The sequence below is a fragment of the Podarcis tiliguerta genome (genome assembly GCF_965153285.1).
Source record: "Podarcis tiliguerta genome assembly, chromosome: 3".
NCBI lineage: Eukaryota > Metazoa > Chordata > Lepidosauria > Squamata > Lacertidae > Podarcis > Podarcis tiliguerta.
Genome location: NC_139536.1, coordinates 18,565,689 through 18,581,385, shown reverse-complemented (window position 1 = coordinate 18,581,385; position 15,697 = coordinate 18,565,689). Strand labels below are relative to the sequence as shown.

General features: G+C 48.4%; 1 protein-coding gene and 1 long non-coding RNA gene across 3 annotated transcripts in view; one reads left to right on the top strand and one right to left on the bottom strand.

Moving 5' to 3' along the window:
- SRF (serum response factor) overlaps positions 1-3,847 on the bottom strand; it is a 69,627-nt gene extending 65,780 nt beyond the window's left edge. The window contains exon 1 of one of the 2 annotated variants that reach the window (XM_083433080.1): positions 3,144-3,847. In XM_083433080.1, the coding sequence (XP_083289206.1) occupies positions 3,144-3,731 (588 nt within the window). In that variant the 5' untranslated portion in view covers positions 3,732-3,847. The remainder of the gene's footprint in view (positions 1-3,143) is intronic. The other variant, XM_083433081.1, reaches the window with a different exon arrangement.
- Positions 3,848-4,239: 392 nt separating this feature from the next.
- On the top strand, positions 4,240-5,955 carry LOC310674215. The gene is made up of 2 exons (XR_014509433.1): positions 4,240-4,462; positions 4,642-5,955. It is a non-coding gene; the product is annotated as an uncharacterized lncRNA (long non-coding RNA).
- The last annotated feature ends 9,742 nt before the right edge of the window (positions 5,956-15,697 follow it).

Below are 15,697 nucleotides of genomic sequence, written 5' to 3'. Positions count from 1 at the left end.
AAAGGCCCTCTGCCTGGTTCCCTGTAACTTCACTTCTTGCAGTGAAGGAACCACCAGAAGGCCCTCGGAGCTGGAGCTCAGTGTCCAGGCTGAACAATGCAGGTGAGGACACTCATTCAGGTATACAGGGCCGAGGCTGTTTAGGATTTCAAAGGTCAGCACCAACACTTTGGATTGTGCTGGGAGCCAATGTAGATCTGGTGTTATATGGTCCCAGCGGCCACTCCCAGTCACCAGTCACTGTAGGGGAGGAGAACAGGGGCAAACGTAGAACGACTTGGCTGCATCCCTGACTCTAGCTCCACCTACTGCTGGCCTCCCTGTCTTACACCCTACGAGGCTCAAATGGCACAGCAACCACTGTGAACAGTGCATACATGAGCCCTTGGTGCACCCTGCATCCTTTTCTTCGGCCTGCCCAGCAACTTTGTAGCAAACAAGCCTATGACTCACCTGAGGAAAATATGCATCTCCCCCAGGCAAAAAAGTTATAGCACCGTAAGCCAATACAGTAATATCTTGGGTTACAGACACTTCAGGTTGCGCTTTTTCAGGTTACGGAATGCCAAAACCTGGAAGTACCAGAATGGGTTACTTCCGGGTTTCGGCAGTTGCACATGCGCAGAAGTGCTAAATCGCACTTTGCGCATGCACAGAAGCGCCGAATTGCAACCCACGCGTGCGCAGACACAGGTTGCGAACACTGTGGGTTGCGAACGTGCATCCAGCACGGATCACGTTTGCAACCCGAGCATCCACTGTATATGTAAGGACATAGCTATAATGGGGTAAATCATTTTTACTGTATTAATTATTTCTGTGTGTTGACAAAGATGGAGGAACAGAAGGAGTGAGAGAATATTAAGCGATATGGAAAGTTCTGCACCACTGTGTTTTTAAAAGTCTGGTATTGACACCTCAAACATCGTAATACCTCCCTGAAAAAGAGCAGGCAATGTTGATGGTTTTAACACAACCAAGAGTCTCAGGGTTACCTTAAAGACTAGTAACTGAATTGTGACATAAGCTTATGGCACAATACAGCTGCCAAATCTTCACACAGGCCACAATTTGGACTGCTTAGAGCCTAGTCCAGCAACCAAGATTTGAAGAGCTCAGCTAGATCTGTCCAAAGGCCCATCGCTAGTCCAGCATCCTGTTTCTCACAGCAGCCGGCCGGACGCCTGTGGGGGAGCCTGCAAGCAAGACATTGGCACAACAACACTCTCCCCACCTGTGATTCTCAGCAAATGGTATTCAAAGGCATGTTGCTTCTGACAATGGAGGCAAAACACAAGGCACTGTGGCTAGTTGCATTAACTTCCATGAGTTTGTCTAACTCTCTTTTAAAGCCATCCAAGTTGGTGTCCATCATTACACCCTTGTAGGAGAGAATTTCATAGTTCAACTTTCTTTTGCTCGCCCCAACTCTTCCAACATTCAGTTTTAACTGAGTGGCCCCAGGATCTAGTATTGCAAGATGCATGCATAATTTTATAATTTTATAATACTCTATGGCCCTTTCCTTATCTGCCTCTTCCTAAGCCAAAGTTGTTTGCGATTGCTCTTGCAGCATCCTATACAAATTCAGATAAAACACTGCAGTGAACCGGGGAGAACTGTGCCATCCTCAAGGGAATGAGAAGAAAATGTTTCTGCTAACATAAAACCCAGATTTAAAAGCAAAGGGAATAATTCAACATCGGGCTGTTCCAGTCCCATCTGCGCAACCATTTCAGCTTACCAGATGGCACGATCCCTCTCTGCTACCCCACACATTGTCCTGGTGGTTATTCCGACCCCAAACCCAGCCGATTTCAGGGACACATGGGGGGCAGGGATAGCCCCACTTCACAAGCGGGAGTCCCTGTGTAGGGCTTCTGTTGACAGGGTTTGTTAAGATAAATCTTATGACCCTCATGGTCCCTTCCAACTCTATGATTCTAATAACTTTTAATGCTGTTCCTAAACAGGAAGATAGTTTTTTTAAAAAAAAAAAACACATTAAGGGGCAAGCCTGTCTCAAGAAGGAGCCCTAACATTTAATCAAGCTTTAAATCAGGGATGGGGAACCCATAATCTCTGAACCCTGGCAATGGGCTGGGATCGGTGGAAATCAAAGTCCATCCTCATCTGGAAGACCACAAGTTCCTTATCCCTGAGTCAACCCTGATTCACCCACAGCACAAAACTATGTGGGTCTACTTGGCTGTATGTCTCTCTGTGGTTAATGGGGGCTTACTCCCTAGTAACCATGTTTAGGGTTGCAGACCCAGTTCCCAACAGAGGCTCAACTCTGTAGACAGTGGGGAGTGATCCCTATTTAATTCTATAGGACTTGCTTCCGAGTAGACAAGCACAGGATGGCACTGTGATTCTTGCTCTCAAAACTAGAGGGGTCAGCAGAGGAAACCCACCAGGGGACTGGCTGGAGTTTTGTTTAGTTCAAGGCTCTCGGTCAGCCTGTCAGTTCCACCCACTGCCACTTTACAGGGAAGCAAACACCCAAACTAACACGTGCATGTTGCAAGGCCAGCGCCACTGAACTCAATGGGGCTTCTTCAGCACGAGATAAGGAAGGGACAGAGGTGTCCCAAGTTTGCCTACTTATTTGCAGGCTCGTGAGGAGGGGGGTGGGGAATCCCCTGTTGCAAAACACAGGCGCACCTTTCTCCCCCGAGGATGCTGCAACGGATTTGCCCCGACCTTTCACCCGATCGCAACCCGGGCTGGGAAAACATCCGAGGTGACCCCTCCGCTGCATTTCCCCCTTTCCGCGAAGCATTTCGAAGTGAAGGGCTCGCGCAACGACCGGGGGGCGGCGGGAGGCCTTCTTCGAGCTGGATCTGGGCCAGAGCGGGGCGTGCCTTTCCGGTGCCGGGGCTGGCTGGCTAGGCCCATGGCTGGCTCCCCTTCCGGTGTCAATTGCCCAAGACCCAGCCAGCCCGAAGCTGCTCTCTCCAAAGCCGACGGGTGCATTGACTCGGGGCGCTCCGACGGAGCACGTGCAGCTGAGACAACGGTGCTTCCGAGCATGTCAAGAGCTCCATCCCCTTTCTACAGGCAGAGGGGCTGCCCAGGACCCCTATTATCCAGAAATAACCCCCCTTGCACGCGATCTGCCCTTCCCCCGCCCCGGTTACCTTCTTCATGATGCCCGTCTTCCTCTTGCTGAACGTGGTGTATCTCCGCAGCTTGTTGTCGATGAATTCCATCTTGATCTTGACGCGGCCGCGGGTCTTCTTGCCCGGCTTGGCGCCGCTGACGGCGCCGCTCGCCCCGCCGTAGCCCCCCGCCGCTGCAGCCGCTGCAGCCGCCGCCACGGCCGCCGCCTCGGGCCCCCCCACCACCACCCCGAGCTCCATGTCGCCCAAAGTCCGCTTCACGCCGCGCCGGTCGCCCACCAGCTCCTCCTCCTCGCCAGACTCCGAGTTGCCTTCGCTGTCGCTCGCAGCCGCCGCCGCCACGGCCGCCCCCAAGTCCCGGTCGCGCTCGAAGCGACCCGCGGCCGCCCCAGGGCCGCTCGGAGGGCCCGTCCCGTTGCCCGGGCCGCCGCGCACTCCGGCAGAAGCCGCCGCCGCCGAAGCAGAAGAAGCAGCGCCGCCGCCGCCGCCACCGTTCGCCCCGCGGGAGAGCCCCGCGCCCGGCCGGCCCGAGGACGTCCTGGCCATGCCCATGACCGAGCTCCGGGGCAGGGCGGCAGCGCCGTTCCCGGCCCCGCTGGGTAACATGGTGCCGCCGCCGCCTCCTCTCAGCGCCAGTGTGGGACGGACGGGTCGGGTCAGGCCGGCGCTGCCATGGGCCCCGGAGCCGGCAGGCTGGGCCCGGCCCCCTCCGCGCTCTCGCTCTGCCCTGCTGCCGCTGCCGCCGCCGCCTTCGCCCGCCTCGCGAGCCTCTCGCTCACGCTCCACGCAGGACCCGCGCCGGCCCGGGGAGCCCCCTCGCTCCCTCCGCCTCCGCCTCCTCCTCCTTCCTCGCCGCCTCCTCCTCCTCCTGCCGCGCTGCCTTTCCCCCCCATATAAAGCGATACAATGTTGCCTTTTATGGCGAGGGCGCTCCTTATATGGTGCGAGCCGGCGCTTTGCATCTATTGGCCGACCCCTCAGCGGCGCCCGCGCGCCGTTGGCTGGCGGGGGCCGGGCTCGCCTCGCCGTTGGACGGGGCGGGAGAGGGCTCGTTTGCATACATTCCAAAAGAGCTGCGTTCGCCGAGACGTCACTCGGAGGCGCAGCTCTTAAAGGGAAAGCGGGGCGGCGCTTCTCCCGAGCAAAGAGGAGGCGGGGCAGCAGCAGCAGCAGCCGCCGCCTGGGAGGGAGGGAGGGAGGCAAGGAAGGAGAGCGTGGATTGAGCAAGAGAGACAAGGAGCCGGGGGCGGACGGGAGGAAATATCCCCGGGGGCTCAGCAGCTGAGACTGCTGGATCCAAGGGGCGGGGGGGGGTAGCCCTGCATGTTTACTCGCGAGTAAGCCCACCGAGTTTCATGATCTTTTTTTTTTACTCACAAGTAGGCGTGCGTCGGTCTTGGAGGCTGGATCTGCACGTGCACCGACGGGCGGGGATGTGCCATGACATATAGTCTGTATATGAAATGAACTGATCGTAAATCTCTTCCTCCCTTCCTTCCTTTCCCCTCTACCTAAGGAGCTAAGAAGTGAGGCAAAGAGGCACCGGGATCCAACTAAGTGAGGGGGCCCATGGGACTGAGAAGCAGCTCCTCGCCAAGGGCTCAGTCGGAGCCACCAAATTTCGGCTGTCAAATTTGTCCAGATACACCTTCTCTTTCCCCCGCCGCCGTTTGTCGCTCCTCCTGGATTTGAGGTAGAACGTGGCTGCCGCTGGAGGCTCATCAGATGGTTTGAGGGTAGCCCTCTTGTTCACACTCCCAATATATTGGGTTGGACTGGAGAAACTCCAGAGGGGGGTGGGGTGGTTTAGCAGGGAAGTTGAACAATTCGCCTTTCCCTACCAGGCCTGCTGCTCACCACAAAAAAAAATTTCCCTGGGAAGAGTGGGATTGGTGCATCGGATCATTTATGTCCAAGCTACTCTTCACACCACCTTCCGAAGTTTCTCTCCAAATGAGAAGTATTCAGAGTTGAGAATCTCTGCACTGCCAAGCGGCAGAAGATGAGAGAAAAGTTTGGAACAGCGAAAGCAAGAAGCAGTGGCCAACAACAGCATCTAGCCCTTATTACAAACAAAACAAAACAAGAGTGGTTTATGGTTTAGTGGTTTATACAGTGGTTTATGATATAATATCAGCAAGAGAAAGCAAGGTTTAAAAAATAGGAACAGGAGTGGATCCCATATAGATACAGAGCTGAGTTTGTTTCCTGGCTGCAGCTAAAAATGGAGATAATTAGTGACTGGAGGCCTATCAGTCCTACATACTTAAGGAATCACTGTTCAAGTGAGTTCTGTCCCTGGGGATTAGAGTTGTGCAAGGATGTTAATCATCCCAGTGTTCTTAGGTAAAGAAGAATGGTTAAGCTTCCTAACTTTGCAATATAGGCGTTGTGCCCCCTCTTTACTCTCCATCAAACTTGAAGTCTTTTTAGAGTTGACACCTTGCAACTTTGGGCAGTCTAGCCATCCACCACAGAAAAAAATGTGGAGGACTTAAAGAGGCTTATTCTGATGATAAGGCTACTTAATAGCTACTCTTACAATATTAATCACAGGGTAGGAAGTGTACTCACAAATGCTGCATTATCTATAATCTCAGCAAAGATAGTCTGTTCAACCCACTGTATTATCTAAATAGATAATGCTCAGAAATATTTGATTTATACCCTGGTGCTTTTGCTTTGAATTGCTTTATCCACTTTTATAATTGCATACAAACCGTTTTACTTTTTCAATTGTATGATTAAATTGCTGTAACTCACCCTGGAACCTTAGGGAGAAATGATGAATAATAAATCATATAAATAAAAGACGTATCAATTCACATTATCTACGATGCATCGTTCATACTAATTTTTGGGGATTTCATTTCTTAGAAGTAACTGAGAGTGAATACATAGAAAAATATAGATAATACACCAGTCATCGATATAACTTGTCTTATGATGTGTCTTTTATTTAAGAATATAAATCACTATAAGCTTCTTTTTGGGAAAATTTTAGTAGATTATGTGGCCTAGTTGTTGACTGGTATTTAAATGGCTTATAACACTAAGCCATGGTTTGTTTTAACCACTGTTTGTTCCACAAATCACAAGTCATCCTGCAAAAGGGCATACAAATCGTGGCTCGTTACTCCAAAGCTTGGTTTGTTTTTCAGCTCCTCTTGCCTTTGCCGCTGCAACTTATCATCACTTCCACTAACTCTGGGGGCATTAACCTTTTAAGGCTATGGTTACCAGACATCCCCGTTTCCTGGGGACAGTCCCCGGATTTACAAATCTGTCCCCGGACAAAATCCATCCCTGGAATGTCCCTGGATTTCATTTAATGTCCCCGGATTTGTGTTTTAAGTGTTGTAGATTTATTAGTAGGGAATGTTGCGTGATTGCTTTAACGGCACAAGACACATCATATGGAGACTCCCAGTGAGGCAAAATTAAAATTGAAATACTTTATTGTCACTTGTATACAGTGAGATTACACGAGCACCCCCCACTCAGCTCTCTTAAGTCTTAATTCCCCTTGTTTACTGATGCACACCCACCAAACCCGAAAGTCAGTTGCCCTGTTGTTATCTTTTCATTCAGCAGCCTAACAGCCCACGGATAGAAGCTGTTCTTTACCCTGTTGGTGCGACTAATCATGCTTCTACATCTTCTGCCTGAGGGCAGGAGATCAAGAAAGTGCCGGCCAGGGTGTGAATCATCCCTGAGAATTTTCCTCACTCTCCTGAGGCAACGTTCTTCCGCTATTTCATCCAGTGGATTCATGAGACAGCCCATAATATCTTCTGCTGTATTCCTCACCCTCTGTAGGCACTTCCTATCAGATGATGTCAAACCAGCGTACCACACCGTGATGCAGTATGAAAGGACACTTTCTATTGTTGACCGGTAGAAGGAGATCATCAGATGTTGATTGACATTGTTCTTCCGCAATACTCTGAGGAGATGGAGTCTCTGTTGGGCTTTCTTAACCACCTGGGTTGTATTTATTTTCCAAGTAAGGTCTTCAGTGAGATAAACTCCTAGGAATTTAAAGGAAGAGACTCTCTCCACACAGCCCTCCCCGATGTACAGCAGGGCTAGTTCTCCTCTCTTCCTACGAAAGTCCAACACCATCTCCTTTGTCTTGCTGATATTAAGGTGCAAGTTGTTCCATAGGCACCATGTAGATATTTTTTGGACTTCCCCTCTATACACTGATTCGTCTCCACCTGTTGTTAAACCCATTATGGTGGCGTCATCTGCAGACTGAATAATTGCAATAGATGATGATACACAATCGTATGTATACAATGAATACAGGTAGGGACTTAGCACACATCCCTGTGGTGTGCCAGTGCTGATTTTTAAGGAATTAGATGTTACACGTCCAGTCCTCACTGTTTGTGTCCGATCTATCAGAAAGTCTTTAATCCAATCGCAGATGGTAGGGGAAAATGGCGGGCACCACAGCAGCGAGCAGCTCATGAAGACAGCCAGAGCCAACTGCGCTACTAGGCTGACTCCGGGCTATTGAGACTGCCGCTGCCACTGGCGAGGGGGAACCGGGGACGCCTGGCACGTCAACTGGGGGAACCGCTGACACACACACACCCGTGACCCAAATCGAGACGGGAGCGAGAGAACCCGGCTGACGGCCCAGCAGTGCTCCGGGGCCAGGAAAACCCCCAGAGCCGACGCAGGGAGAAGGAGGAGAGCAGCTGCTGCCGCTGAGAAGAAGAGGTAGGGGAACACCGGGAGGGCAAGGACACGTGGCTGAGCCCAGGCCCAACCCGGGCCTACTCTACAACGGCTAGCACTCCCAAGAGAGCAGGCCGGGGCCCAGAGGAAGGCCGCGCGACGGAGGAGACCACAGAAAAGAAGTTATTACTTCTTAATTTTTTTAAAAAATAAAACAATTTTAATAACTTTTTTTCTTTTCAAAAAAAAAAGTGTCCCCGGACTCTTTAAAAAAATCTGGTAACCTTATTTTAGGCCAGTAGGCACATTTGGGTTCTTGAGCTGTAGCCATGAGCCCCCTCTTTCCTCTCCACCCGATGAGCCCCTCCCCCCACCAAGGCACAGGATGAGAGAGTGTGCTTGCGCATGCGCACAGACAGAATTCCTTTTTTTCAAGTGCTCTGGGTAAAAGTCAAGATCCAGTAGGGTTGATCGGAGCATTGAACAGAGAGAAATAATGGCACTCTTCTATCCAAGTTCCTCCTTTAGTGTTTACGTACTTCTCAAGGAATAAAAGAGTACAGCATCTTCAGCATCTCATGAGCAAAAGGGCATTGAGTGATGCGCACCAGGGGAAGAACATTGCACCCAGGTTGGCATTAACCAAACAGCAGGTTGCAGGCCAGTTCTATGGGTGATTAAATATTTTTGAGTGCTTGAGCAAAACATTGTAAACACAAAGGAAATGATGTCACCTCACAATGCTTCCTTCATCCACTTTTTCATGTGCATCGTGTGGACGGGACTCCCCTACGAACAACCCCCACCAGGTCTCCTCCCGCATACAAAGAGCTCACGCACTGATGCTCACGCACTGCTGCATGCAGGTCATGAGTCTGAACTGGATCTCAAAACTATTTGGGATCAGAAGTATTTAATAGAAGGACGACTGTGGAAAAAGGTGTTTGGGAGTGTCGCAGAAACTGAAATGCAGTCAAAGTACACTTTGGTTATGCGCAGAGGGCCTTCCCTCCTCCTGCTAGCCACAGACGTGCAGAGTGAAATACTTCCATCGTTCATCTGCAGCCAGCCGTAGTGCTTTTGCTTCTACAGCCAGAATCTAATCATTGCAGTTCAGATTGGAAAAGAATTTTGCCCCCGGGTCAAATTGGCTGGCAATTCTACGTCAGGAAAGAAGAGAGAGAGAATTGCAGTTTATAAGTCTTGCTGCTCAATTAATTTGCAAACAGTTTTAAACTCATGCTCCTGCACACGTGTGTGTGTGGTACACATACACACAGATGCACACAAAACTTACTCCTTGCCTTCAGGCATATCTGACACTTTTCCATTTCCACCCCTCCTGGGTTTTTTTTCCACTTAACAGCTTAACAGCACAGGGTAACTATGCCCCTGAAGGACCGGGTGGGCGTTCATCAGTATGCGGATGATACCCAGCTCTACCTCTCTTTTAAATCAGAACCAGTGAAGGCGGTGAAGGTCCTGTGTGAGTGTCTGAAGGCGGTTGGAGGATGGATGGCGGCTGACAGATTGAGGTTGAATCCTGACAAGACAGAAGTACTGTTTTGGGGGGACAGGAGGCGGGCAGGTGTGGAGGACTCCCTGGTCCTGAATGGGGTAACTGTGCCCCTGAAGGACCAGGTGCGCGCCTGGGAGTCATTTTGGACTCACAGCTGTCCATGGAGGCGCAGGTCAATTCTGTATCCAGGGCAGCTGTCTGCCAGCCCACCTGGTACGCAGGCTGAGACCCTACCTGCCCGCGGACTGTCTCGCCAGAGTGGTGCATGCTCTGGTTATCTCCCGCTTGGACTACTGCAATGCGCTCTACTAGGGGCTACCTTTGAAGGTGACCCGGAAACTACAACTAATCCAGAATGTGGCAGCTAGACTGGTGATTGGGAGTGGCTGATGGGACAATATTTGTAACACTGGTCCTAAAGGATCTTCACTGGCACCCAGTACATCTATGAGCACATTTCAGAGTGTTGGTGCTGACCTTTAAAACCCTAATGGGCCTCAGCTTAGTATGGTGTGGTGTAGTGGTTAAGAGCGGTGTGGTGTAGTGGTTAAGAGAGGTAGTCTCGTAATCTGGTGAACTGGGTTCGCTTCCCTGCTCCTCCACATGCAGCTGCTGGGTGACCTTGGGCTAGTCACACTTCTCTGAAGTCTCTCAGCCCCACTCACCTCACAGAGTGTTTGTTGTGGGGGAGGAAGGGAAAAGGAGATTGTTAGCCGCTTTGAGACTCCTTAAAGGGAGTGAAAAACGGGATATCAAATCCAAACTCTTCTTCTTCTTCTATACCTGAAGGAGCGTCTCCACCCCCGTCACTCAGCCTGGACTCTGAGGTCCACCTCCAAGGGTCTTCTGGTTCCCTCACTGCAATAAGCGAAGTTACAAGGAAGGAACCAGGCAGAGGGCCTTCTCGGTAGTGGCACCCGCCCTGTGGAACACCCTCCCTTCAGATGTCAAGGAAATAAACAAATATCTGTCTTTTAGAAGACATCTGAAGGCAGCCTTGTTTAGAAAAGGTTTTAAGGATTGATGTTTTTATTATGGTTTTAGTTATGTTGTAAGGGAAACCCAGCCAGATGGGTGGGGTATAAATAAAGTTGTTGTTGTTGTTGTCGTCGTCCTCATCATCACCATCACCACCAAGGGGGGTTCTGCCAAGGACATCCCTGCTTATATGTTTCATCTTATTTTTATTATTTTTTTTTTTAATCCTCTCATGTGTCTCAAGGTGATTTACAACCATACAAAACAATTAAAATAATAAGGGTAAGCTTTAAAAAATGGAAATAAAAACCTAAGGCACAGATCTAAAATATCCCCACACACAAACACATCCAGCTGGAAAAAATTGTTGAAACAAGCTGGTCTCCATCCTCGCCACACAACTGCCAATGGCATGTGTGGGAGGCAGAGTGAACAAATGAATAGGCTTCTGGAAAAGGCAGAATTTATAGAATTATAGTCATCAAAGTTCAACAGACAGTATAATGTTTCTGGTCAGAGCACAGAATATGAGTAGCTGGTTGGCAGGTGCAAAAATAAAATTGAGCATACCTATGGGAAATGCAGTTCTAATTTGAAGATCTGTTAAATTCACTTAAAAATTTAAAAAGTTCCAGTCTATTAGGCCTTTGGGGAGGGAATCAGCAAGTACAGCAGTAAATGACAACCGTGGCGTTATTTATCTTGTTCTGGAAAAAGGAGCCTCCTTCCCTTGGCTCTGGAAGCAGCAAGCTCAGACTTTGATTTACTGGCCTACGACCCAATCTATGCTTGCAAGCCTGAATTTTACAACACTTGCAGCTATTTGGGGTTGGGTTGTAGACATGAGATTCTGCACACACTTTCTACAGGGCGGGACCGCGGAAAAGATAATTAAAATAATTATCAAATGTACGTGGGGTGGGGTGGAAGGAAGTAGTAACATCAGCTTTTAACACTGCAAAATATTAAATCATAGAATCATAGAGTTGGAAGAGACCACAAGGGCCATTGAGTCCAACCCCCTGCCAAGCAGGAAACACCATCAGAGCACTCCTGACATATGGTTGTCAAGCCTCTGCTTAAAGACCTCCAAAGAAGGAGACTCCACCACACTCCTTGGCAGCAAATTCCACTGTCAAACAGCTCTTACTGTCAGGAAGTTCTTCCTAATGTTTAGGTGGAATCTTCTTTCTTGTAGTTTGCATCCATTGCTCCGTGTCCGCTTCTCTGGAGCAGCAGAAAACAACCTTTCTCCCTCCTCTATGTGACAACCTTTTATATATTTGAACATGGCTAAATATGCTTCCCCTGAAAACCAGGTGGGTTTTTCCAAAGGATTGGTTCTGCATTTGCCTTGGGGCTTTTTTGAGAGTTCGTTAATGGGGCGTAAAAGTCAGGGCCATTTGCTCTTGGCACCCAAAATATTGCATTCAGAGGTTGAATACATCTGATGTATCCTAGATGTATCCTATCTAGTGAGAAGGGTTTGGTGTGGCTGCAAATCAGCATTTGTAACGGGGCTTGGGGATTTTAACCCGGCTACCCCTGTTCCGTGGAACAGCATTCCAGTCGAGATATGACAGGCGCCGACTATCTGAACTTCCCAAGAAAACATCAAAGACATTTATGGTTTGACAAGCATTCCCAGCAGGATGAGTAGGTCTTTGTAATGGGTGTCTACAGTGGGTTTTTTCCCCTAAAAAAATGTTTAGGGGTACTCTCATTTTGACTCAAGAAAAACACCATTTTATAGTTCAAATTGGGAAAAATAAATAAAAGTACAAAGATCCACGAAATGTTTAATAATAATAATAATAATAATTTTTATTTATACCCCGCCCTCCCCAGCCAAGGCCGGGCTCAGAGCGGCTTACAAGCAATAATAAAAACAAGATGAATGATTGCAACTTAAAAACAAAAGTAAAATACAACATGAAAATAATGTAACATAAAATATTAAAATGTAGCCTCATCGCAGGAGGAGGAGGAGAAGAAAAAAGAAAGAGAGGGAGAGAGGGAATCAAATTGGCTCCAAGCCAAAGGCCAGGCGGAACAACTCTGTCTTACAGGCCCTGCGGAAAGAAATCAGATCCTGTGTACCCCTGTGTCCCCCCGAGAGAAAAAAGCACTGGGTATCTACTCTCTGCTGCCCTTAAATTTATATGCTGCAAATTTCCATGCTGTTTTTAACTGGGTTTTGGGAGGGTTTTTGTTGTTTTTTTAGCAGTTTTTGTATTTTGCACATTGCCTTCAGACATGTTTGTAGAAGGCAATGCTTAAAGAAAGAAAGTATAATTTGGAACCATTATGAATCGTTAGTAGGGTTGGAATAACACTTGTAGTTTAATGGTGAATTTTGGATATAATGGAGAGGTAAAAGATTTGGATTATTGTAAAAGATGTGGGAGGAAATGATTAACAATAGGACCCACAAAGGGGAGGAGGAGAATCCAGGAGATTCTATGGAATCTTGTCTTTATATTGTATGTTGGATATGTGATTGTAAAACTGTAATTTTAAAAATCAATTTTTAAAAAATAAATAAAGTAAATTTGGGACCACTACTTGTTACATGACAGTGACCACTTATGCATAAGCAAATAAATGAGTCACCCCCCAAAAAAGATTAATTTATTTGCACAAAATTTGCATGGAGCGATTTATAGATCAGTGGGTGCAATACATCACCATCATAGGGAAGGCTGTGATCAGGTAATCTGTGCGCCTACTTTGACTGCTGCCCAGCTGCTACCTGTTGTTGGGGAACTTGGTGGGGCTACACTTCCTCTGAAGGAGCAGGTTCGTAGCTTGGGGGTACTCCTGGATCCTTTACTGTCGCTTGAGGCTCGGGTGGCCTCAGTGGCCCAGAGTGGCTTCCATCAGCTTCGGCTGGTGGCCCAGCTACGCCCCTATCTGGACAGGGGTAGCCTAACTACTGTTGTCTATGCTCTGGTAACCTCAAGGTCAGATTACTGCAATGTGTTATACATAGGGCTGCCTCTGAAGACAGTTCAGGAATTTCAGCTAGTGCAGAATTCAGCAGCCAGGTTGCTCACCGGAGCAAGGCAGTCTGAGCACATTACAGCGATCCTGGTCCGCCTGCTCTGGCTACCAATTAGTTTCCAGGTCCAATTCAAAGTGCTGGTTTTGACCTGTAAAGCCTTAAACGGCTCACAACAGCAATACCTCAAGGACCACCTCTTTCCATATGAACCTATCCGGACCCTGAGATCATATTCTGAGGCCCTTCTTTGTGTGACCCCTCCTTGAGAGGTCCAGAGGGTGGCAACATGAGAACGGGCCTTCTCTGCAGTGGCTCCCCGTCTGTGGAATGCTCTCCCCAGGGAAATTTGCCTGGTGCCTTCATTATATACCTTTAGTCTCCAGGCAAAAATGTTCCTTTTTAGCCAGGCCTTTGGTTGATTTGACCAACATCCTATGCCCTTTTAAAATGTGGGGGTTGGCGGGGTTGGATTATTGGGTTGTTTTTATTTTGATTATTTATTTTGTGGTTTTTTATTTTGATTTTTTTTCTGTGAACCACCCTGAGACCTCTGGGTATAGGACAGTATATAAATTCAATAAATAATAATAACTTCAAGGTCTCTCCTGCTCCTCCTTCTTAGTGAGCTTCGGCCCATTATACCTGAAGGAGTGTCTCCACCCCCCATCATTCTGCCCAGGCGCTGAGGTCCAACGCCAAGGGCCTTCTGGTGGTTCCCTCACTTTGAGAAGTTACAGGGACCCAGGCAGAGGACCTTTTTCTCCTATAATGGCAATGGGGTCTCACCTGAGAGGTGCTGGAACTGAGTTCCTGGGAGTTTCCCCTGGAGGAAAAAACCCTGGTAAAAACTTTTAAGAGTGCATATGTTCAAAATGGGACGCGGGTGGCGCTGTGGGTAGAAGCCTCAGCGCCTAGGGCTTGCCGATCGAAAGGTCGGCGGTTCGAATCCCAGCGGCGGGGTGCGCTCCCGTTGTTCGGTCCCAGTGCCTGTCAACCTAGCAGTTCGAAAGCACTTCCGGGTGCAAGTAGATAAATAGGGACCGCTTACTAGCGGGAAGGTAAACGGCGTTTCCGTGTGCTGCGCTGGCTCGCCAGAGCAGCGATGTCACGCTGGCCACGTGACCGGGAAGTGTCTCCGGACAGCGCTGGCCCCCGGCCTCTTGAGTGAGATGGGCGCACAACCCTAGAGTCTGTCAAGACTGGCCCGTACGGGCAGAGGTACCTTTACCTTTACCTTTTTTATGTTCAAAATGTTTATTTTGAATAATTGTGGTTGCAGATAATTGTCAGATAGGGAGGCGAGAGTTTCTCTTTCTTTTTTTCTGTTCTTTTAGATTATATGCTATAAATGTGATAAAGGTTTTTGTTCAGTTTTTTCTTCCCTGTTTTTCCCTTTTTTTATATACGATTGTGTTTGGTACAGATAATGAATATTCTATTTTATATTTCCTTTACTGCTATTCTTTTTGGATATGTTGCTTTTTATGAGCTTTTTATAAACGTGTTTGGATTTTACTGCTTAATATGTTAAAAACCTTCAATAAAAATACACACACACACACACACACACACACACACACACACACACCATAGCTGTCAACGTTTCCCTTTATTTAAGAGAAATTCCCTTATTCCGAATAGGATTTCTTGCAAGAAAAGGGAAAAGTTGACAGCTATGAACACACACACACACACACATGCATGTATATGCAACACCTCAGCTAAAACACCTGCACTGGTTTCCAATAAGATACCCTGATGTTTTATGATATGTCAGCATATAAATATTTATGTAAGTCAATTACATATAATGTTATCAGAAAAACTGGCTGTTGGCACTTTAAGCCATGTATTCAGCCATCTAAAGGCAGTGGCAAAGCAAGGTTAGGTGGTACTAGGTGCGGAAAATTTCTTGTCCACCCCCCCCCATTAAAAAAAAATGTCTGCAAAAAGTGGTTTGACTTTATTTCATATTTTTTTGGGGGGGGAGAGCCAGAGTTGTTGAGCTTTTTTGGGGAAGCCAAACTTGTTCAGCTTTTGGGGGGGATATCATGTGCCTTGCGGCGAGGAGTCTGACTGCTGCCCTACAGCTGAGGGCCTAACCAGCAGCGTCTCTCACAGACGCTGAGTGCCGCACAGCCTTTTGCCACCCCCCTCGGAGGTGACACCAGGGGCGGGCCACACCCACTTTGCTCCGCCCCTGTGTAAAGGTAACACAGCATCACAGGAGAGGTTCAGTTCTACGGCCAACCGGAGCCAATGAATTTCCCCAAAAGTTTGCCTGGTCTTGAACTGGCCCCCTAGCCTGGAATCGCAGCCTTTTCCAGTTCCCACTTGAATTTTGTGCATGAATCTAATGAGTTTTCAAGATCCGGTTCCCAC